At 49.2% G+C, this 23368-nt stretch overlaps 4 protein-coding genes across 7 annotated transcripts; 2 read left to right on the plus strand and 2 right to left on the minus strand.

Annotated features, from left to right (window-relative positions):
* Positions 1 to 185: 185 nt before the first annotated feature.
* On the plus strand, positions 186 to 4766 carry LOC142886094 (major facilitator superfamily domain-containing protein 10-like). 2 transcript variants are annotated; one of them, XM_076023008.1, is made up of 13 exons: positions 186 to 350; positions 1304 to 1491; positions 1983 to 2079; positions 2157 to 2260; positions 2381 to 2539; positions 2647 to 2838; positions 3102 to 3204; positions 3291 to 3402; positions 3719 to 3827; positions 3943 to 4033; positions 4241 to 4288; positions 4407 to 4496; positions 4590 to 4766. In XM_076023008.1, exons 2-13 carry the CDS (start codon positions 1339 to 1341, stop codon positions 4691 to 4693), a joined length of 1362 nt encoding a protein of 453 aa, XP_075879123.1. In that variant the 5' UTR covers positions 186 to 350; positions 1304 to 1338; the 3' UTR covers positions 4694 to 4766. The 2 variants fall into 2 exon arrangements, with proteins under 2 accessions (XP_075879123.1, XP_075879124.1); XM_076023009.1 differs by having other exon boundaries at positions 198 to 350; positions 1280 to 1491.
* Positions 4767 to 5274: 508 nt separating this feature from the next.
* Positions 5275 to 11465, plus strand: LOC142886093 (selenocysteine insertion sequence-binding protein 2-like). The gene is made up of 18 exons (XM_076023007.1): positions 5275 to 5572; positions 5958 to 6094; positions 6218 to 6326; positions 6433 to 6508; positions 6592 to 6800; positions 6881 to 6959; positions 7052 to 7146; positions 7289 to 7435; positions 7512 to 7601; positions 7693 to 7794; positions 7893 to 8025; positions 8154 to 8320; positions 8408 to 8540; positions 8644 to 8902; positions 8986 to 9206; positions 9435 to 9589; positions 9714 to 9900; positions 10015 to 11465. Exons 1-18 carry the CDS (start codon positions 5564 to 5566, stop codon positions 10137 to 10139), a joined length of 2433 nt encoding a protein of 810 aa, XP_075879122.1. The 5' UTR covers positions 5275 to 5563; the 3' UTR covers positions 10140 to 11465.
* A 1189-nt stretch (positions 11466 to 12654) lies between these two features.
* On the minus strand, positions 12655 to 13739 carry LOC142886095 (ABC-type oligopeptide transporter ABCB9-like). The gene is made up of 2 exons (XM_076023010.1): positions 13248 to 13739; positions 12655 to 13183 (listed from the first exon to the last, which is right to left on the minus strand). The coding sequence occupies exon 1, from the start codon at positions 13544 to 13546 to the stop codon at positions 13250 to 13252; it is 297 nt and encodes a 98-aa protein (XP_075879125.1). The 5' UTR covers positions 13547 to 13739; the 3' UTR covers positions 12655 to 13183; positions 13248 to 13249.
* A 1157-nt stretch (positions 13740 to 14896) lies between these two features.
* abcb9 (ATP-binding cassette, sub-family B (MDR/TAP), member 9) lies at positions 14897 to 22360 on the minus strand. Of its 3 annotated transcripts, XM_076023013.1 has the most exons (14): positions 22161 to 22360; positions 21454 to 21530; positions 20433 to 21133; positions 20171 to 20285; positions 19812 to 19942; positions 19530 to 19735; positions 18665 to 18862; positions 18457 to 18585; positions 17774 to 17962; positions 17513 to 17686; positions 17083 to 17242; positions 16825 to 16961; positions 15488 to 15810; positions 14897 to 15423 (listed from the first exon to the last, which is right to left on the minus strand). In XM_076023013.1, the coding sequence occupies exons 3-13, from the start codon at positions 21103 to 21105 to the stop codon at positions 15490 to 15492; spliced, it is 2433 nt and encodes an 810-aa protein (XP_075879128.1). In that variant the 5' UTR covers positions 21106 to 21133; positions 21454 to 21530; positions 22161 to 22360; the 3' UTR covers positions 14897 to 15423; positions 15488 to 15489. The 3 variants fall into 3 exon arrangements, with proteins under 3 accessions (XP_075879128.1, XP_075879126.1, XP_075879127.1); XM_076023011.1 differs by lacking the exon at positions 21454 to 21530 and having other exon boundaries at positions 22161 to 22359; XM_076023012.1 differs by lacking the exons at positions 14897 to 15423; positions 21454 to 21530 and having other exon boundaries at positions 15432 to 15810.
* Between the last annotated feature and the right edge of the window lie 1008 nt (positions 22361 to 23368).

Consider the following 23368-nt stretch of genomic DNA (forward strand, 5'->3'; position numbering starts at 1 on the left):
TTTGGATATTCCACTGTCCCGAAAATAGTAGCAACAAACTGGTTCTAAGCCCACAGTGGCCCGACAATACGCCGCAAAAGTGGGTGCAGTCAGCGTGTACACAAAACTCCACTCGACCAATCAAACAACGGAAAGCCCCGCGTTCACGGCCTAGCGCGTTTGGAGGGAGGGGGGAGAATGCGGAAGTACGAGCTTTCCAGCGTCACCTGAAGGCAGCATTTTCCGTCCGCGCGTTAGTTACGACATACTTGTGTCATCCAGTGAAAGAGACCGCCGCTTCCTGGTGAACCGCGGACTGAGAATAATGAACTGATGAGGGAGAGAAAGCAAAGCAGTGGCGATCGACTCGGGTGAGTCCCTCCGTGACCTCCGCCGTGGTCTCGCACGTTCCCGTCGGGATCGGAGCCCCCCCACCCCCACCCCGCGGTTTGCGTCGCATTCACAGCGGGTGATGCCGGTTGGGTTAGAGTTACCAACCACCGGGAGCTGTGATACCACAATGCAGGAACAACAAGCTGCACAACTTCAGTCTCGAGACAGTTGCGCACTGGCCCTGACGTGTCCGGCGGTTTGGTTTTTTTCTTTTTTCTTTCTTGTTTTTCTTCCGAGGGTTCTGAACTTTTGATCCGCTTCCTCCTTCCTCTCCGTCCTTCAGCTCTGATCGCGTGCTATGAGTTTGAGGAAGACTGTTAGCAAAAAATGTTGATCAATTGTCACGTATGTATGTATGTATTTTTCATTTAATATAGTTAGAAATCTTTATTTAAGGGCGTGGACGTGATTTATTCTTGACAGATGGGCGGTGAGCCATCATGAGCCACATTTATTGTTTTCTATTCAAAAAAAAAAAAAACAATAAACAAAGACAACTTTGCTTTGACTGTTCCCTTATTAGAGCTACTGTGTATGTCATCCTTAGAGACCAAACCAATATGTATGAGCTCATATACTTGCAGCCCCATTTGAATACAAAGTGCAATCTATTAAACACAAGTTAATGGTTGGGAAAGTTTGAAAAAAAACAAAACATTTTTCTTGTTTTCTTCATTTGTTTTTGTTTTTTGTTTTTAACGGGGGAGGGAGGGACAGTCACTCATCATGACTCACCAGGTGTTTGAGTTCGCCTGCAGTAAAAAAAAAAAAATAGGTCCAGGTTGTCGTTCCTTGCAGGAAACGGTCAAGGAAATAATCAGACACGATAAAGGCACGGCGCGTTGTAACCGTGTCACTTCCTGGATTATTATCTTTTTTTTCTTTCCCTCCTTCAATATGCTCAAAGAGCACTCTTGCATCTGGCCTGCAGTTGGGAACAGACTCACACCGCACTGAGCTGAAGGGATGTCGGCCAACGGGGAGTCTGCGGAGGACGGCGCCCTCTTCTCCTCAAAGGTCATCAGGAGCGTCTTTATCGTCCTGCTGCTGGACCTGCTGGGGTTCACCCTGATCCTGCCTCTGCTGCCTGCCATCCTAGACCATTATGCACACACGGGGGTGAGTTTTTGGATTATAACCCAAGGATTTTGTCAAGTTTCGAGTAGATCTGCAAACTGTGTCTCCTCACAGTATAATGTATGCTATGGAATCTATTGGAACCATGAAAAAAAAGTTTGACACCCCCCCCACCACCACCACCACCACATTCACTTAATATTTTTCTCAGTCAGTTTGAGTGATTGTCCTCACCAAGAATTCCCCATGAATACATTTCTATAAATAGAAGTACGCACGTCTCTTTGCTGACCAGAATACACACGTTTTCTCCAAACGTGTCCTTCTAACAAATCAAGAGGCGGTGGGGTGGTGGGGAGGGGTGTTGGACAGACAGTTGACAGAACGTGTCAGACAAAGGACTGCTTTGTGCCGAGAGTAACAACCCACTCCTGAGTGAGTAGCAGAGCTCCCGTGTGTCAGAGCTCTGACTCGCCTGTTTTCTGTGCTTGTTTTCCTCGCGTGTGCGTCATGTGGTGCTTTTTTGTGCGCAGGACGGCGTGTATCACACTCTGCAGAGCGTGGTGGACTTCTTCAGGGAGGCGGTGGGGATTCCTCTTGAGAAGAAATACAACAGCGTGCTGTTCGGAGGTACGGTCGGCCGCTAACACCCTCGCTGCGATGCAACGCGAGCCGCTGATCCCCTCTCACTGCTGCTGATTTCTCAGGTCTGATCGGCTCGCTGTTCTCGCTGCTGCAGTTCCTGGCCTCGCCTGTCACGGGGGCTCTGTCGGACCGGCGCGGCAGGCGCCCGCTACTCATTCTTACCACAGTGAGCGAAATGAGTTCAATGAGGTGTCGTGGTTGTGTCGGATCACTGTGCCTTCGTGGGGAAGCCCTGTCGTCAGTCCAGGTTCTACTCGGGTCTAATGCGGGGATTGTCTGCTTCCAGCTGGGCCTGATGTCCTCTTACGCTGTCTGGGCGGTTTCCCGGAGCTTCGGCACCTTCCTTTTGTTCCGAGTCGTTGCCGGAATCTGCAAAGGCAACGTGAGCCTCTGCACCGCCGTCGTGGCAGACCTGCCGTGCCCAAAGGCACGGAACCGAGGAATGGTAGGCGGCGACTTTCCACAGAAGCGCTCACGTCTCTAAAAGTCAAATTACTCCCGAGGTTCCACCGTCGTCCCACCTTGTAAAAAACAACCGTCAATCATTTGCAGGCGCTGATCGGCATGGCCTTCTCTCTGGGCTTCACCGTGGGGCCTCTGCTGGGAGCCTACTTTGCCGTCGGCTCCGAGGCGGCAGAAAATGTCTTCTACCAAACGCCGGCTCTGCTCGCCTTGGCCTTCAGCGCCGCCGACCTGCTTTTCATTTGGCTGGCGCTGCCGGAGACGCTGACGGTGGACGTCAAGGTGGGTTGTGAAACGGTGCGCCGCACCCGGCTCACTGCGTAGCACAGGTTTCCTCAGACACAGGTGTGTAAAGGTTCACACGCTTGGACCGTGAATATAGATAAGAAACACTATGAGAAAACAGAGCCATATATTATATCAAAGTGTTCGGTCAAAGTTGACACGCCCACTCAAACACTTGGACTAGGACTTTAAAATGTAAATTATTCATTTTGCTTTGACTTTTTTTGAAGATGAACTTCATTTTCCTTGTTTGGTTCCAGGCCAAGTCTTCAGGGCTCGGGGACTCCGGGGACCTTCTCAACCCTTTATCCCTCTTCAGGTTCTCAGCTGTTAGCCGTGTAGAAGATCCCCCTACAGATGAACGTACGTCCTGCACACGCTGTGCTGCGGAGTCCCTTTGAACCGCTGAACTTTGGCCCGACTCACAGCAGCTGAATGTGTTTCACCAGGAATGCAGAAGCTCCGAGTGTTGGGCCTGGTCTACTTCTCCTACCTCTTCCTGTTCTCCGGTCTGGAGTTCACCTTGAGTTTCCTGACACACCAGCGCTTTCACTTCACAAGGTGCGAGCTGGAGCGCTCCGTCTCTCTCTGATTAGATGTAGGGTGAATTCCACTTCCTCCCTTAACCCTCAATCTCAACCCTCGTCGTTGTTGTCGTGTTCTTGACAGACTGGACGTAGCGTTGGCGTAAGGCCGCCCCCCACAGTCTGAAGACGTAACTGCACTTAAGGGGTGTCCCAGTTCTAAGCCCTTACACTTATTTCTGAGGGCCAAAGGTTGAGGGTTAAGGGCGAGGGTTGAGATTGAGGGTTGAGGGAGGAATTGGAATCGGCCCTTAGATGGACGTTGACCCGGCGGTTTGTCTCCTCTTCCTCAGTATGCAGCAGGGCAAGATGTTTTTCTTCATCGGCGTCATCATGGCCTTGATCCAGGGCGGATACGCTCGCAGAATCAAGCCGGGCCGTCACATCGGCGCCGTCCGTATGGTAGGGTGCCTTCCCAAACAGTCTGACAGCGGTTTATTCTTCACAATGCTAAGAAACACTTGATGTATTATCATGTGATATGTATTTATCCATGACCTTTCCATCCCACGTTCAGGCAATCTCAGCTTTGATCCCAGCGTTCATCATCATCGGACTCTCCTGGAACACAACAACACTGTACATCGGCTTGGCTTTGTACTCGTTCGGTAAGCGAACCTACTCCACATGCAGGTGAAATAAAAGCAGTCAGTGAGTATATATTTCTATATATACTTACTGACTTACTTACTATACTACCATAAATGACACCAAACATTTCTAAAGTTGAATCATTTTGCATGGAACGACAAAATATTCCTAAAACGTTCAAAACAGAAAACTTTATTTGTTTGTTTGTTTGTTCTGTGTTGCAGCTGCTGCAATAGTCGTCCCGTGCCTGTCAACGCTGGTTTCAGACCATGGTGAATCACCGTTCTTATTCTTATTTCATCATTCTAAAACCATCAAGCCTGTGGTTTAGATTTCATGCGCAGTCTGTGCACTTTTGAATTCACTGTTTGTTGTTGTTGTTTATTTAAGGCACGGCCAATCAGAAGGGCACAGTGATGGGGATACTACGCAGTCTGGGTGCTCTGGCCAGAGCGCTGGGACCGGTCGTATGTTCTTCCGGTAGGAACCAAAGTGCAATCATTGAAGTGTTTAGAGCCTAAAAGAGCATAACGTCGTTCCGATGTTTGACTTTTTATTGACTTTTCTTCACAGTTTACTGGATAGCTGGAGCTCAGACCTGTTTTCTCCTCACCTCAGTCACTTTCCTCGTCCCCCTGGCTCTACTCAGAACAGTTGGGAGGCTCAAGGAGGAGTGAGACGCACCAACGACCCTAGTGCTCTCAGCAGCTTCGTTTACTTCTGCCATGTTTACACAAACACCGGGAGAACGAGCATGAATGTAAAAAAAAAAGAAAAGAAAAAAGACATTCCTCGATGCTGGTTGTCATTGGTCACTTTATTAGGCAATGTAAGGTAATAAAGTGATTTTCTGTTGTTTACACATGTAAAAAAAGGGGGGGGCAATCAAAGGTTTGGAGCATTAATATTATTGTATATGCTTTTATTTTATCAGTCACCTGCAGATTTTGTATTTTATTAAGTGCCACTTTACTAGAGTTCAACTTAACACTGTGGATATTCTATTTTCTATATAGTACGAAACAAAAGAAACAAAGTGACCTTAAGTCTGTAAAATATTAACGTTACTTCATGTACGCCTGTGCTTTGTTTGTCCTTTGATGTAATGATTCTATTTTTTACGACTTGATCGATTAAACATCACACAAAAGCAGAACGCAAAAGGTGTTGCGTCAACTCTTCCTGAACCGGCCGTCGTAGGAGTAGCACCGCTTTGTTGTGCGAGTTACTTGCTACAAAATGTATTAATAAGTAGTCAGGTGTTTTGCCGTGAAGATGAAATAATATCGTCGGCCATAGGGAGTCGCTATAAGCTCCTCGACCGATACACTCAGCAATCAGCTGTTAGCAGCAGCAGCAGTAGCAGCAGGTTACCGCGGTTAGCTGCTAGCGCTAACTGCCGTAGAGCGCTCGGTGCGGCTCCGGACAGCAAAGTCGCTGTTGCTGCATTTCATGGGTGAAGCAAAGCTCAAACTGCAGTTTTGGACGACTCACACAGCCATGACTGAAGACGCGAAGCCGTGAAGACGCTGTAAAGACGGCCGAAGATGGACGAGGTAGATGCCGAAAAGTTACCCTTGTGTGTTTTTAAAAGCTACGCCGCAAGCCCGATAAGCTAGCACAAGCTAACTTGTTGCGAACTTCAACTATTCGCTTAAGGGTTCGGACGGAAGGTTCAAATGGTCGCTAAAAAAAAAAAACATGAGGACGGAGAGTGTTGGTGGTGCGTAACTGAAGCGTGGCATTTCTTTATTTAAGAGTTAAAAAGTTGCAATTTGCTGGTTTCTCCAGTGTAAACCATGTGTCAACAGAGTAGTGCGCTGGTTGGCCAGGAAGCTAGTATGTTCCCCCGGTTGACTCGCAGCCAGTTTCGTGGCTGTCAAAGGTCGGGTTTTTCCCCCCCCCCCGGTGTGTTAACGGAACAACTTTGACTTGTGTCAGGGGAACCACGCTGCCGTCCAGTCCCACGAGCACAAACAAGTGAGCGAGCCCAGGAGGGATCACACAGCGCCGCTCACAGACCCAACTCAACATGTGACGCTGCCGAACCCTCACATCCCTCAACACCCTTCAAGAAGGTAAGAGGCGTTCAAGTCCCGCACCGAAGTCCGCCGAGTCCGAATTCCTTGAGGAAGCCGTTAGCAGCGGAATGAACATCATCCGGATTTTCTCGTTTCTTTCAATCCACGTGTTTGCTTGAGGAACCTGTCGGGATTTAGTCCGAGGCAGACGTCAAGTCAAGAGAGAGCACCGACAAGAAGAAGTGATGTTTCCAAGAGTCACGTGGGCAGCAGCTCCAGTGCTAAATGGGTCGGTTCTTGCTCTCTCTCTTTTTTTTCTTTTTTTTTTTTCTCGGCATGACCACCAAATGTGATTTGTGAAATGAATTCATGTAAACTTCCCTGGTTGTGTTCAGACACCACAGAGGAGCGGCGACTCTCCCGCTAGAGGAAAACCTACGGGGAAGTTCTCTCCGGCTTTCCAGACTAAAGGTGCCGCACATTTATTCTATGTCACATTCAGCAAAAGCTTGAGAGATGGAAACGGTTGAGCCTGAATTGTGATTGCACCACAGGTTCCAGAGGCGCACGCTCCGCTCCAAACTCTGCAGGAAAGCCGAAACCTGCGTGGGAAAACTCATTCGAGGTCAGGATGAATGATTTCCCACAGTTAGCCGGCGCCTTGCCAGCCAAGGAAGAACCTCCCCCTGCTGAGAGAGCGCGCTGGGGTCCGACTCCTCCTTCCAAAGTCCCCCAAGCGCAACAGGCGCCGTCGTCCTGGAAGGTGAGCGCCGTCAGATCGTAGCTCCGTCATTGTCACCGCTCCGTCGGTTCTTATCGACCTCCTGGTTTGATCTCCATCAGTCCATCAGGAGAGAATCCCCGACGCGGTCCCGGCAAGTTGCAACCAAAGTGGATCCGGGTCCACGTGTTGCCTCACCAGGTTAGCAATTTGCTACATTCATAACAATAGCTCCAATTAGCTAGCTGGTTTATTCTGAACGAATTTGAATTGAATGTGTTTATTTGAAATAGGTGAGCGTGTTGCGACTTCCTGGGCCAACGTTGCCTCTCAACCTCCAAAGAAGCTGGTCCCTAAAGAGAGCCCGGTCAGCAGCAACCATGTGCAGGTGCAGTGCCAGGTGTGATTCATGTCTCCTCGCCATTACAGCTGCAACCACAGCGTCGCACACGGTGGGGGATCTGTGGTTGCAGCAGGAGTGTAGAAGATGGTAACAGAATGACATGAAGCGCAATTATCTTTTTCATAAGCTGGAGGAAGGTGCCAGTCAACTGGAGGAGGGCAACGCAGGGAAGAAAAAACGCAGGAAAAGAAAAAAGAAAGCTAAAGGCGCTGGTGAGAGTGAAGACGCCGACCCGGATGAGCAGATGATCTATCAGGAACCTCCCAAACTTGAGGTAATCTCAACTGTTTAGTTTAAAAACGTGAAACTTGTGGATGGTTCGGAAGCTGAAGTGTTTCTCTTCTCCTCAGGACGATGAAGAGTTTCCAGGTTTAGCTGCGGCTCCGAAGGGGAACCAGAGATTCTCAGGAAGCATCGGTGCAGCGAAACAATGCAGCGAGGTACACGGCAGGTGTCATTGTTTACTTCATTAGCATTTACAATGCAGGCTTAGACGATGAATCGCTGTGATCTCATAACATCTTGTCTCAGGAGAACCAAAGAGAGGGCGATCGTCCTCGGCCTGTCGACCACCCCAAGGAGAAACTGAATGCGGCCGCGGCTCAGCCAGCAGAGACGTGGAGAAAGGGAGCGGTCAGTAGCCGGCCCGCTGGGTCAGAGACCCTCTGCACTGAGCTTGACCTCGGCAAGGAGAGGAATTGTAGCGTCGCTCTCGCTGTTGTCGTTTTCAGAAAGCTGAGAAGGTGTCTGGGAAGAAGAGCAAATTCCCTGTGCAGCTGGACATTGGAAACATGCTGGCCGCGCTGGAGAAAAAGCAACACAGTCAGAAGGACAAGCAGGATGTGAAGCCTGTCGTCCTCTCAGGTGCACTCGCGATGCTCCGAAGGCTGCGTTCTTTCCTCTCTTGTCTGCTCAGACATAGTAACTCTGTGAATGTAATCAAAGTAGCTGAGACTGAGAAATGACTCATAAGAATGTTTGTTTCTTTGTAGTCGGTGGAGGACTTCCTGTTGCCCAAAAACAGCCGCCGGCCCAGAAGAAGCCTCTGAGGCAGCAGGACAAAATGGCCCACAACCCTCTGGACTCGACGAGCCCGCTGGTGAAAAAAGGCAAGCAGAGAGAGGTGCCCAAACTGAAGAAACCTACTGCTCTGAAAAAGGCAAGTGGACCAAGTTGTTTGTTTGTTTGTTTGTTTTTTCAGGACGCGTGCTTATTGTTTTGTTTTTTTCTCTCTCTTCACCTCCAGGTGATTCTGAAAGAGAGGGAGGAGAGGAAGCAGAGGCGCCTGCTGGAAGAGAGGGGCTTGCTGCCCGAGCAAGACTTCCAGCCTGGCACCGATGCCGCTGAGGACCAGCAGTCCGACGTCACCGACGCCACGGGTGAGGAGCAGCATCTGGAGTGTTTCCATAGATTTAGAAGTCCTCAGGGGTTTGCAGCTTGGACTCTGTTTCATCTGCCTCTGATGCCTCAAATCTCCCCCAGGTGACGTAAACACCCCGGCACAGGAAGTGGAGGATCTGTCACCATTAAAGGCCGCAGCCCACCTGCTGAAAGAGGAGAAGGAGGAGCAGGAGGAGGAGAAAGAGGAGCAGGAGGAGCAGCAGCAGCAGCAGCAGGAGGAAGAGGAGGAGGAGGAGGACGACGACGACAAGGACAAAGACGGAGCTGCGGAGCAACAACGTGTGTCACCGGTGGCCTGCCCTAAAATCCATCCCAAAATCCACAGCAGGAAGTTCAGAACGTGAGAACATTAAAAAAAAAAAAAAACCCACTGCAACAAACAGGAGAGCCGTTGCTTACAGTCTGAATTCTCCACCTGCGCAGCTACTGCAACCAGATGCTGAGCAAAGACGTGGACGAGTGCGTGACGGCTCTGATGAAGGAACTGGTCCGGTTCCAGGACCGCCTGTACCAGAAGGACCCCATGAAGGCCCGCATGAAGAGGCGCATCGTGATGGGACTCCGGGAGGTCCTGAAGCACCTCAAGCTCAGGAAGATCAAGTGTGTCGTCATCTCGCCCAACTGTGAGCGCATCCAGGCCAAAGGTGCGACGCACTCGCATCAACACCACAGCACCGCACAGCAAAGTGACTTCACACCTTGGCACAATGCAAACAACAAACCCCCACTACACAATGAAGTAAAACATTTCCGTGTGTGTGTGTGTGTGTGTGTGTGTGTGTGTGTGTGTGTGTGTGTGTGTGTGTGTGTGTGTGTGTGTGTGTGTGTGTGTGTGTGTGTGTGTGTGTGTGTGTGTGTGTGTGTGTGTGTAGGCGGCCTGGACGAAGCGCTCTACACCATCATCAACACCTGTCGCCAACAAGAGGTGCCGTTTGTGTTTGCGCTCTCCAGGAAAGCTCTGGGCCGCTGCGTCAACAAGGTGGTGCCCGTCAGCCTGGTGGGCATCTTCAACTATGACGGCGCTCAGGTCGGCAACCCCGCCCACGTGTCCATGGCGTGAAAGGAGTTGGAACTTTATTGATCGGATTTGACAGAAAAATAAAAAAAAATGTAAACGCTCAATCACCAAAAGTTCTCTGGAATTCTTGCAGGACGTTTACCACAAGATGATCGAGTTGTCGTCGGAGGCCAGGAAAGCCTACGAAGTGATGATGTTGAACCTGGAGCAGTCGGGCAGCGCCGAGGCCGAGCAGGAAGTGAACGCCGAGGCCGAGCTGCAGGTGAGCAGCGCCTCTGAAAGCCGTCCTGAGCAGACGCAGCCGGAGGAACCCGAGTATCGTAAGTGACCGCCCGTCGTGCGACCTCGTGACTTCCACCACCGAGCGCATCCGCCGACCCACCTGACTGAGTCTTATGTGTTTGGTTCTCCCCCCCCCACCACCACCACCACAGTAAAGATTTGGAAGCAAATCGTCTCCAACGAGTCCAAACACGCATTTCTGAACTTTGAGGAGCAGCTGAGCTTCATGCACTTGGAAAGCGAACGTATCGAAAACGCCGAAGACGAGAAGAGCTGACGGTGGCAGAGTCGGACAGGAAGCTGCGTCTGAGAGCCAACACTGGGACGGTCTGTGCGTGAGGTACCGGAGAACTGCACCCGGAGCAGCGGAGCAGTTGGTTGTTCTGACGCCTGGTTTGTGACTGGAAGCTGCTGTGGCGTTTTTCCTTTCCCTCCACACCGTCAGACTGGAGGTCCAGAAGAGTTCTGTCCTTTGCTCTCCCTGTAATTGGAAAATATCACTCGCTCCAGCTGATCGGTCTGTGAATGTGTTTTTCAGTGGTCAGTAAGATTTAAACTGGTGACATGGTGGCGGTGCATTGAGCCCTGCAGACAAAAGCACCATTGTTATTCTGTGAATGTAGGAATAAAACAAACTCAGACCACACACTTTTTATTTTACTGGATACAATCTAGTTTGACAAACTGCAGCCTTTCACCAATCATTGTCCGCTCCTTTACGTAACTCTTGTCTTCACAGCCTCTCAGCTATACTAACTTCTAATACATTTCACTGTTTTAACAGGCTGTGACAGGAAGTATAGAGTAGGAATCTAATTTATATTCACTTATTTATCCAACACAGTCTTACTTTTTTTTCTTTTGGCCACCTCGACACAATGGCTCTAGATTGGACAAAAAAAATATTTTCTTTGTCTGAGAAAAATTAAATCTTTGTTTTGGGGAGGAAAAATGAGCACATTGTTTTTTTTTTAATGTTGATTTCATCACAAATGCAAGCCTGAGATTGTCATCATTTCTATGTTTTCCAACAGTACACTGCTCGTGGTCGTGTACGCTGTAAGATGACATGCAGTTATTGTACTTCAATTCCATGTTTTCCCCCTGAGATGTTGCAAATACTGCTTCTTGACACAACTTGATTCATTAACAGGTTTCTTTTTCAGATGCTTTTACAGACGGTCTAATCTCGATGTGGCAGACTTGTATTTTTTTTTTATATTTACAGAAAGACGCTCTTTCTGAAGGTGGTGGAATGTTTCACGCATTGTATTTGACACGCACGGCAGGAAAATGAAGATCCTCTATCTATTGAATAATTCCATAGTGTGAATGTTTGCAGTTCAAATCACTGACTTCTCTTGATGTTTTCTCAATATGTGTTGTCTCAAACCTGCGTGCTAAACCTCAGAGCAGTCCAGTGACAGCTCCTACTGTTATCTGCTCTGTTTGTCAATAGGAATGTCACGCGCAGTTAAACTGTGAAATCGTACAAAATGTAAGATGAAAGGTCTTCTGATTTATTTTTGATGATTCCACCTTGAATAAAAAGTGTATGTAAAATATATTGACAAAAATATTCCTTAAATAAAGCAGATTTAAGATATTGCCGTTTTTTTTATTTCTACTTTTTTTTTTTTTTTAATTTGTTGAGTAGTACTTATTATACAGTGTGTCGCCATCTAGCGGCGGAAACACAACACTGTCCAAGTCATGCACAATGAAAAATATCATGTCTCGGTCTGTTGGTGGCGCTCTGGAGCAGCTGCGCTCTTGTGCTTTTCATCACAGAAAAATTTCATCCGCCTCGACATGTGACCAAAGTTTTGTTCAAATCAAAGAATTTTAAAGGGGTCAAAATGGGGTAAACGCTCTTCAATGGCTCTAGGGGGCGCTATTGTGAATCTTCAAGTTTCTTTTGTACGAACTCAAATTTTGGGCAAGTTCTGACCTGCATTAAAAATTTGGTGAGTTTTGGTGTCTGGGAAGGGCATCAAAATGAGGATAAAAAAAAGGGGGGAAATTTTGTACATTTTGGCGGGCCGTAAAATGAAAACGATTGGAAACCGATGGAGAAATAGGTTTTTGTCAGGACGGTCGCATCTCTGTCATACTCCAATTTCGAGGCCGTAGCACTTACAGTTTCAGGTGCTATAGTTTTGACCTAGTTTCAAACAAGTCAAATTAGCTCACTTCCGGTTTGGTTTGGCTAATGGGAGTATATTGATAAAAAAGTAGGTATGGATTGACTTAACACGTGGGTCTTGGTCCCATGTCTCTATGACTTGTGTTGAATATTTTATAGCAGTCTTTGTGTTTTGGCTTATGTAGGTGGCGCTATTGAGCCGATTTGAAAATTTACTTCAAATTTATAAATTGTTTAGCAGGTCTGACCTGCACGGAAGTTTGCAAGACTTTTACCATATGGGAAGGGGGTCAAAATGGGGCGAGAAGCCGCGTAGAAATAATAATAAAACAGTAATAATAATACAGTTTTATTAGAAACAGTAATAATAATAATAAAAAGAAACGAAGCAAAAACAATAGGGTCTTTCGCCCTTGCGAAAGACCAGTTCGTATCGAACTGGCCTTCCGCGGGCTCAGTCCCTAATTAAAGACATATTGCACAGATCAGAACATCGCAAGTCACATTCTTGTCTAGAAATATAATTTTCTTATTGACGTATTTGATTAGAACATGGTCTTTTTCAACACACACACACACACACACACACACACACACACACGGTATTGATTTAATGCACCCTGAACCTACTTTTCCAAAAACATCAGTTCGCTGATGTAAACATTTTTATCATGAGCATTATTTATGAGGTCACGAGTCATTAATGCAGCGCTGATATGGAATTAGTATGACTGTTTTCAGTCATGACACAATCATTCATCCAACCGAGTGCTGCTAGCGTCGGTCTTTGATTGGCTCTCACAGGAGAGATGTAATTGTCTCTAGTATTCATTCTGATTCTGCGTGTAAGCAGCCGTTGAAGGAAAACATCTTCCCACACATTCACGAGGAAACTCAGGGTGGAGTGAACTCAGGATGGAGTGAACTCAGGGTGAACTCAGGATAGAGTGTCTGCTGATTGGCACCGACACGACAGACTGACCATGACTGATGAGAACGGTGTAGAACAACCGCAGTGAGTGTTTGGTTCATCACGCCTTCCTACTGGTGTAGTTCCCTAGTCTCACCAGAGGGGGGGGGGAACTAGCAGCAAAGACCTGTGCGTGGTGGTTCTTGAGAAGAACCTCCACGACAGTCCAACCCGAGCCTGCAGCTCGGCAGCTTTGGTTCAAACCCTTTAAAAAAAATAAAACATCAGACAAAAAAGAAAAACTCTCTCTGTCGCCCCCTACGGTTCACCTTCAGTAGCGCATGCTAGGCTCTGTGTCGCTGCCGCCGCCGCTGCCGCCGCTGCTCCAGCGCTCCAGCGGCTGCCGGCGCCGAGGCGGGCTCTGCTCCAGCGGGTCGGGAGGCTCCGCCTCTGCCTCCACCCCCAGCAGCTGCTTCTGCACCAGCTTGCTGTAGAGCCCCCCCGCCGCCATCAGCTGAGCGTGCGAGCCCTGCTCGGCCACGCCGCCCTTGTCCATGACGACGATGTTGTGGGCCTTCTCCACGGTGCTGAGCCGGTGGGCCACCACCAGCATGGTGTACTCCGTCATGATGCTGTTGAGGGCCTGCTGGACCTGGTGGAGGGCGTCACACGGCTGTTTGCTCGACCTCTGACATCACAGTAGCTGCGCTTCCATTTGTTCTCCCCAAAACCAAAGCCATATTTCTAACATTTCCACAGAGTACGATTGGGATTTGCACTCTGCACTCTGCACCAGCGTTGCCAACTCCTCAGTAAGGAAAGCCGCTATTGGCTGTCTTGAAAGTCGCCAAATGACATCATCGTCTAATTCCCATAATTGACAATTTGCACTTGATCGCAACGTAACGACACCAGGAGAAGTCGCTAGAGTTGTCGCTAGTCGCTTTTGACAAAAAAAAGTAGGTATTGGGAGAATAGCGACTTTTTGGTGGGGGGGGGTTCAAAGTTTTGTTCAAATCAAAGACTTTTAAAGGGGTCAAAATGGGGTAAACGCTCTTCAATGGCTCTAGGGGACGCTATTGTGAATCTTCATATTTTTTTTGTACGAACTCAAATTTTGGGCAAGTTCTGACCTGCATCAAAAGTTTGGTGAGTTTTGGTGTCTGGGAAGGGCATCAAAATGAGGATTAAAAAAAAAAAAAGGTGAAAGATTTGTACATTTTGGCGGGCCGTAAAATGAAAACGATTGGAAACCGATGGAGAAATAGGTTTTTGTCAGGACGGTCGCATCTCTGTCATACTCCAATTTCGAGGCCGTAGCACTTACAGTTTCAGGTGCTATAGTTTTGACCTAGTTTCAAACAAGTCAAATTAGCTCACTTCCGGTTTGGTTTGGCTAATGGGAGTATATTGATAAAAAAGTAGGTATGGATTGACTTAACACGTGGGTCTTGGTCCCATGTCTCTATGACTTGTGTTGAATATTTTATAGCAGTCTTTGTGTTTTGGCTTATGTAGGTGGCGCTATTGAGCCGATTTGAAAATTTACTTCAAATTTATAAATTGTTTAGCAGGTCTGACCTGCACGGAAGTTTGCAAGACTTTTACCATATGGGAAGGGGGTCAAAATGGGGCGAGAAGCCACGTAGAAATAATAATAAAACAGTAATAATAATACAGTTTTATTAGAAACAGTAATAATAATAATAAAAAGAAACGAAGCAAAAACAATAGGGTCTTTCGCCCTTGCGAAAGACCAGTTCGTATCGAACTGGCCTTCCGCGGGCTCAGTCCCTAATTAAAGACATATTGCACAGATCAGAACATCGCAAGTCACATTCTTGTCTAGAAATATAATTTTCTTATTGACGTATTTGATTAGAACATGGTCTTTTTCAACACACACACACACACACACACACACACACACACGGTATTGATTTAATGCACCCTGAACCTACTTTTCCAAAAACAACAGTTCGCTGATGTAAACATTTTTATCATGAGCATTATTTATGAGGTCACGAGTCATTAATGCAGCGCTGATATGGAATTAGTATGACTGTTTTCAGTCATGACACAATCATTCATCCAACCGAGTGCTGCTAGCGTCGGTCTTTGATTGGCTCTCACAGGAGAGATGTAATTGTCTCTAGTATTCATTCTGATTCTGCGTGTAAGCAGCCGTTGAAGGAAAACATCTTCCCACACATTCACGAGGAAACTCAGGGTGGAGTGAACTCAGGATGGAGTGAACTCAGGGTGAACTCAGGATAGAGTGTCTGCTGATTGGCACCGACACGACAGACTGACCATGACTGATGAGAACGGTGTAGAACAACCGCAGTGAGTGTTTGGTTCATCACGCCTTCCTACTGGTGTAGTTCCCTAGTCTCACCAGAGGGGGGGGGAACTAGCAGCAAAGACCTGTGCGTGGTGGTTCTTGAGAAGAACCTCCACGACAGTCCAACCCGAGCCTGCAGCTCGGCAGCTTTGGTTCAAACCCTTTAAAAAAAATAAAACATCAGACAAAAAAGAAAAACTCTCTCTGTCGCCCCCTACGGTTCACCTTCAGTAGCGCATGCTAGGCTCTGTGTCGCTGCCGCCGCCGCTGCCGCCGCTGCTCCAGCGCTCCAGCGGCTGCCGGCGCCGAGGCGGGCTCTGCTCCAGCGGGTCGGGAGGCTCCGCCTCTGCCTCCACCCCCAGCAGCTGCTTCTGCACCAGCTTGCTGTAGAGCCCCCCCGCCGCCATCAGCTGAGCGTGCGAGCCCTGCTCGGCCACGCCGCCCTTGTCCATGACGACGATGTTGTGGGCCTTCTCCACGGTGCTGAGCCGGTGGGCCACCACCAGCATGGTGTACTCCGTCATGATGCTGTTGAGGGCCTGCTGGACCTGGTGGAGGGCGTCACACGGCTGTTTGCTCGACCTCTGACATCACAGTAGCTGCGCTTCCATTTGTTCTCCCCAAAACCAAAGCCATATTTCTAACATTTCCACAGAGTACGATTGGGATTTGCACTCTGCACTCTGCACCAGCGTTGCCAACTCCTCAGTAAGGAAAGCCGCTATTGGCTGTCTTGAAAGTCGCCAAATGACATCATCGTCTAATTCCCATAATTGACAATTTGCACTTGATCGCAACGTAACGACACCAGGAGAAGTCGCTAGAGTTGTCGCTAGTCGCTTTTGACAAAAAAAAGTAGGTATTGGGAGAATAGCGACTTTTTGGTGGGGGGGGGTTCAAAGTTTTGTTCAAATCAAAGACTTTTAAAGGGGTCAAAATGGGGTAAACGCTCTTCAATGGCTCTAGGGGACGCTATTGTGAATCTTCATATTTTTTTTGTACGAACTCAAATTTTGGGCAAGTTCTGACCTGCATCAAAAGTTTGGTGAGTTTTGGTGTCTGGGAAGGGCATCAAAATGAGGATTAAAAAAAAAAAAAGGTGAAAGATTTGTACATTTTGGCGGGCCGTAAAATGAAAACGATTGGAAACCGATGGAGAAATAGGTTTTTGTCAGGACGGTCGCATCTCTGTCATACTCCAATTTCGAGGCCGTAGCACTTACAGTTTCAGCCCCAGTATTGAGTTTGTTTATGAAGCAGATACAATACTGCGACGCCAAGTGGACACATTTAGAACAGCAGTTTTTATATTTTGCAAAATCATCTCGCAGGCCGGAAAAAAACTGTTTGCGGGCCTGATCCGGCCCGCGGGCCGTATGTTTGACACCTCTGCTCTATATGGATACGTCTGGAAAAAGCACCTGATGAGAGCATCAAAACCTTTGAGCCATATTGGAGAGGTTTTTCCAAGTGGAGCTGCTTCCATCACCAGGTTTTAATTGACTAGGAAACGTGATGGAAACGCAGCTAGCGACACCTGCTGGCGGGGGTTGTGTACTCACAGTGTGTTCGCTCTCTGCGTCCAGAGCGCTGGTGGCCTCGTCCAGGATGAGCACGCGAGGCTGGCGGATGAGAGCGCGGGCGATGGCCACCCGCTGCTTCTGGCCGCCTGACAGGTGGGTTCCTTTCTCTCCAACACCTGGGGGGGGGGGTTGAGGAGACGCAGGTCAACCTTCACTCTGACAGGGGCGGCGTTCTAGCGGTGGACCGCCGTCCAAAGTCAGGCGAAACCAACAGGAGGACACGTGGTGGATAGTTACAGGTCTGGTACTGTTCTGGGAGAGTGCTGATGAAGTCGTGGGCGTTGGCCTTGATGGCGGCCTGGACCACGGCACTGGAGGGCGTGTCGCTCAGACCGTAGGCGATGTTCTCCTCCACCGTCCGAGCGAACAGAACCGGCTCCTGACCCACCAGCGACACCTGCGGGAGGAGGAAACGCGGCTGCGTTGGTCAGCATTCACAGGCTCCGACCTCTGGAGCGCCCCCTGGTGGCGGACTGATGGGTGAGTCAGCTGAGGTTGTGTTCTTTCCAGCCGTGTTCTTCAACATTGCATTGAAAAAATCCCACGGAAAACCACCGACCAGAAATAATGTAAAATGACCTACAATCGTTTTAACCTTTGAACCCTCAGAGTCTCCTCATGTATTTGCACATTGAGAGGCTTCCAGAGAGGCACCTGAGGAACGGACCTTGGAGTGCAGGTAGCCGTGCTGCAGCGTGTGCACGGGCCGGCCGTCCAGCAGCACCTGGCCCTGCTGAGGACGGTAGAAGTTCTCCAGCAGACTGACGCAGGAGCTCTTCCCGCTGCCCGAAGGCCCCACCAGCGCCGTCACCTCGCCAGGACGCAGCGTGAACGACACCCCCTGCCAAGCACAAACAGCGGCCAATCAGAGGGAGCCGGAGGCCGCGCGGAGGTCTCCGCCCCTGCAGGGTGGCTCCCCGGCGCCGACCTTCAGGATGTCCGTGTTGGGACGCGTCGGGTAGGCGAAGGTCACGTCCTTGAACTCCACCAGGCCGCTGCAGGTCTCTGGAGCCTCGGCGCCGCCGGCCGGGTGTCTGGGCTCTCGGTCCATGTACTCAAAGACCTTCTCAGCCCCGCCCACTCCCTGCATGAGGCCCGTGTACACCGACGCCATCTCCTGGAGAAGGAGGTGCGAGGGAAACAAATACTTTGCAACTTGACTTCAGTGTATGATCTTCACTTTGACTCCCTGCATTTGCACTCGTGTACTTCCCACTCTGCCACCGACACTGGAAACACACGCTGGTGACTTTGGGGTTTAAATGATATCAATTCTGTTCAGTCGTTCACTCGATGTGTGTTTCATTCTAGCTGCTGTTGCCTGAAGTGGAGTCATTCACAAGTATAGAAGTGGATGATATTTCAGAGGCAGGGGACCTTTGCCCACTTCAGTCCAGGTTATTCTGTCACACCTTTGGACTGCTTGAAATAATCATCAACAAAAGTTAAGTTAAGTTAAATCACTCTTTACTTCAGTGCATTTCAGAAGCTGAACCTTCCTACTTTTACTACAGTACTGCGTCGTGTTTATCAACACAACACACACACACACACACACACACACACACACACACACACACACACACACACACACACACACACACGGCCGACCTGGAAACACTCTCCCAGCTCCAGTATGTAGATGAAGATGGCGATCAGGTCACCGCCGCTCATCTGGTCGGTGATGACCAGGTGGCCGCCGTAGTAGATGATGGCCGCCTCCAGACCCAGCTCCGAGATCTGGGACACACACACACCGACAAACACACCGTCGGCCCACAGTTCCTCTGTGTGTGTGTGTGTGTGTGTGAGCACTCACGGAGCTGCACCAGACGAAGCAGGCGTAGGCCAGCGCCTGCTTCTTGTTGAGCTGGAACATGAGCTGCAGTTTCTTCTGGTAGGACTCGGTCTCGCCGCCCTCGTTGGCGAAGCTGCGCACCGTCCGCATGGAGGAGACGGTCTCCTCGGCCACCTTGTTGGCCTCGGCCACTGTCGTCTGCACCTCCTTGGCCAGCCTCTGCCACCCAGAATGACGGCAAGCACAGCGACGGTGAAAAAAAGGCCGACCTCGGGAACAAAGAGGAAGCTTCCGGATCGCAGATGAGTTTGGGGCAAAAAATGTCAGATGCATATTCTCAAATTATTCTCCGTCCCAGCTGCCGTTAACAGACAAACAGGAATACTTTATTCATCCCGAGGGAAATTCTTTCAGTAACAGGGCTCCAGTCAACTGAGTAATGTACAGAAAATATATACGAGCATGCAATAACTAAAATAAAAATAATAAAAAAAACGATAGAAAATTAAATAACTTGCTATTTTTACTGAGTGCAAAGCTGACAGTATGTAAAAAAAACACCTGCTCAATAATTTGCTGAGTTGTGTCGTTGTTTAGAGAGGGAAATAAGAAGAAACAAAAAAATTATACTTTGTAAAATGATGCTGTTGTTTTTTTCCCCTTAGCATTATCATTTTTTTCTCATTCATCATGCCCCAAAAAGAGAAAAAAACAACAAATAAAATTGTGTACTTGTGTATTCTGTTTTTGTTTTTTATCGTTCATTGTGACCAAAAAAGGAGAAAGAAAACTAAAAATCATGGTATGTTTAGATACGATTTGGAGGTTTTTTCCCTCGCTTTTTTGGTTGTTTTGGTAACACTCCCCCACCCCCCACCCCACCCACCTTGTAGTAGTCGCCGTAGAGCTGCGAGACGAGGCCGATGAAGGGGAAGCCCATGACGGCCACCAGCGTCAGCTTCCAGGAGATCCCCCACATGAAGGCAAAGTGTCCCAGCGCCTTGATGCAGCTGCGCAGGAAGACGTTGACGTTCTGCGAGATGAGGTCGCTCACCTGGGTGGTGTCGGCCGACAGGCGGGAGATGATGTCACCTGGGAGAGCCGGTGGGGATATTAGGGCCACGCCCACAAGGAGGGCGGGGGGGGAGGAGGGGAACGGACGCGTCACCTGTGTGGTTGTCGTCAAAGAAGCCGATCTCCTGCTTCATCAGCGCTCTGAAGAGGCAGTTCCTGATGCGCAGGTTCAGGCGGGCAAACATCAGCGTGAACACGCCTCCGCGGACCCCCGCCGCCAGCGAGCTGGCGAGCAGAGGAGGAGGAGGAGGAGGAGAAGAAGAAGAAGAATAAGAATCCACGATGTTTGTTATGCCACCATTGCAGTGTCCCAGCAGCGAGTGCAACACACACACACACACACACACACACACACACACACACACACACACACACACACACAGGCTGAATTACAGAGAGGAAACAAATGATACATTGTGAAGCGTTAGAATCCAATCCCTGAAGAAGCCTCACCTGCACACGGCCAGGCTGATGACGGCCACCAGAGGCCCCGCCAGGTACTGCATGCTCTTGTGGACCACGATGCTGTCGATGGCCTTGCCGTAGAAGTAGGGGATGAAGACCTCGGCTGCAGGTGGCGCAGGAGAGAGAGAGAGAGGGAGAGAGAGGGAGAGAGAGGGAGAGAGAGGGAGGAGCCTCGTCAATGGTGTGATGAGCTGTGATTGGCTACAGGTCTCCACAGGTTGGTTGAGGAATGTGTTGGTGTGTCACTCACAGGTGGCAGCAACGCTGAGGAAGGTGAAGGCCACTAAGAGCAGGGCGCCGTCCTTCCTGCAGTAGGACAGCAGGCGCCCCAAGGTGGCGCTAGAGCTCACCTCCTCCACCTTCTGCTTCTCCTCGGCCCCTCCGCCGGACCCCTGCTCCTCCCCGCTGGCTGCCTCCACCAGGTTCTTGGTGTCTTCAGAGCCGGTGGTGCTGCTCTCGCTGCTCCTCCTCCTCCTCCTCCTGCTCCTCCTGGTGCTGCCGCTGCTCCTCCCCAGCAGGTTCCAGGGCAACAGGAGCCCGGGGGTGGAGGCGCAGGTCCAGCAGACCAGACTGAGGAACCAGGGCTGCTGGTCCAGCGGCCCCTCCTCCGCCCTGAGCAGCAGCTTGGCCAGGCTGTAGGAGACGACCACCATGCAGAGCAGGAGGACTGGCGTGAGCAGCCGGGCCACCCGGCCTGGGCCAGCCTCCCGGTTCCACAGCACCCCGAGGGAGGCCCCCAGCAGGAGGGCCGCCCTCAGCAGCGCGGCCGCCCACACGTCCACCGACGAGCGCGTCATGCTGAAACCCAGCGTGTCGCTCCAGAACTGGCTGAAGTCCAGGCCGTGCGTGTAGAGGACGGTGGTGACCGCCAGGTCCAGCAGGGCAAAGACCACGGCGACGCCCACAGCGAGTCGGAGAGCCATGCTGAGACCGCAAACACAGTCACCGCCTCTGTAAAGACAAACATCTGCTGTTTAAGACGGAGCTCAGTAGCTCTGTTTTGTGTTGATGGATGCCACCATCCCTGCACTGAAATCACGTGACACCCAAACTTTGATTTAAAAGCAAACCTAAATTTAAAAACGATACTAGTCATGTTTTTGTGTTTTGTTGTTATTTTTCTTTGATATCTAAAGTCTTGGTTGATCTCAATCCTCTTTAGTCTTAATAATGTCTTGGTCTCGGTTGGTGCCGTCTTGATGAAAACACCAGTTAATAGTACGTAATGTCATTATCATTATTATTATTTGATTGTCAACGCTCCCACTTACTTTTATTTTGTAGTACAACGTTGCTTCCGGTCCCGGCAGGCGGCCACCGGGAGCGGTGGTGGCGGCGGACGGGTGAGCTAAGGACGGTCACCGTGTTACAACTCTGTGAATGATTGTCCGGTGAAAGGACGACGGTGCTCGTGAGGAGGCGGGAGAAGCTAGATGCTAACACTGCTAGCCAGCAGCACTTTCCGGTGTTGTTTTTCAACGCGTTGCGTCAGATTTACAACAGCTTGATGGCAAATAACACGGCCGAGTGATTGATATCGCTACCGGTCGATAATCATGGAGCAGAGTCCAACCGTTGAGCAGTTCTATGACACGTCCATGGTCCGGACCGGCGCGCAACTGCTGACTGACAGACAGACAAACACGGACGAACCGGACCGGCCGGTCGGCTAACTCACTACTGGACGTCCGAGCGGCTCTGTGGATCAAACATCGTCTATTTCACACAGGATGCGGACTCATCGCCGGGAGAAAGCGTGATCTTATAATACCTTCAATACTTCAAAGTAAATACTTAAAGTCTGGGTTAATATTAAAAGTATATATATATATATATATATATATATATATATATATATATATATATATATATATATATATACCATGAGACGCCTGTCTACAGTTCCTTTCTCATTTGGCGGCAACCTCCGCTGTCCTTAAATCCCTCGCTTTGCGGCCAGTCTTTGTGCTCCAGTTACCTTCGTGACGTATGGATGTCCCCCGTCTCTCTTGTCGAACTGCTGTCCCGGCAGATGCCACCTGTCGCTGCTCAGGGAAGCATGCTAGTGAGGGTACAGTGGCGGGAGGAGACCTGAGGAGGAAGGAAGGCGGCGGGGCGGAGTGATGCCTCCCTACAACTACCAGGAAACTGGTGGCCGCAGCGGGGGCCCCGCCCACCCCACTTCCCATTGGCCAAGAGTGCAGGAGGGGCGGGTCGGACAGGCGGAGCAGCGCTGGTAATGTCTCGCTATGTTGTGGTACTGAGATCTGACCCGCCAGCGCCCCCTAGTCATCCTACAGACAGAGTCACGGTGTTACGCGTCTTGGTTTTTCAACCTTTGTTTGAGCCACGGCGTATTTTTTTTACATTGAAAAAAATCATTTTGTGCTCATTTCTTTCAGCCAACATGACGATGTAGTCCCTGTCATTCCTGCCTACAGCAGTCAGGCTGTACAACTGTAATGTAATGCAACATCCCATCCACTGGGATACAAATAAATTTCTCATGTAGATTGCAATAGAAACTATTTAGCAGAGCATGTAGCACATGTACATTCAAAGGTTTAATATGTAAATATCTTGCTTTTTTCTGTACATACTTACAAATATTTTATTTTTGTCTGTATCTTCAGTTAATATAATACTTGACCTTTTGCCCTGTAGACAATTTCTTTTTTCTTTTTTGTTGTTGCTGTAATTATGCAAATTTCCCCATTGTGGGATCAATAAAGGTCTTCTTCTTCTTCTTCTTCTTCTTCATTATTTACACTCAGTCAGTTTGAAGCGAAGCTGCGATCCTGGGAGGAATTGAGGGAGGGAAACAGGCTCACATTCAAACAAAGGTTTCCTGCTGTCTCTCAGGTACATCCCATAATATTATCATTTCTTTACTGGGACCTTGTCTGCTACTGTGGCTTTACAGCCCAGTGAGAGAGAGAGAGAGAGCAAGAGAGAGACAGAGAGAGAGAGCGAGAGGGAGAGAGAGAGAGGGATATATACATATATATATATATATATGTATATATATATATATATATATATATATATAGAGAGAGAGAGAGAGAGAGGGAGAAAGAGAGAGATTCGCCACGCTGTTCATAAGCCACACATGAACTCCCTCCAGTCTGTCTGCAGTAAAAAAACAAAAAAAACAAACGTGTCTGTTTTATAATTTCCTTGGTGGCT

This window comes from Nelusetta ayraudi, unplaced genomic scaffold (assembly GCF_046127955.1).
Source record: "Nelusetta ayraudi isolate G7.1 ecotype Tasmania unplaced genomic scaffold, CSIRO-AGI_Nayr_v1 ptg000014l, whole genome shotgun sequence".
Taxonomy (NCBI): domain Eukaryota; kingdom Metazoa; phylum Chordata; class Actinopteri; order Tetraodontiformes; family Monacanthidae; genus Nelusetta; species Nelusetta ayraudi.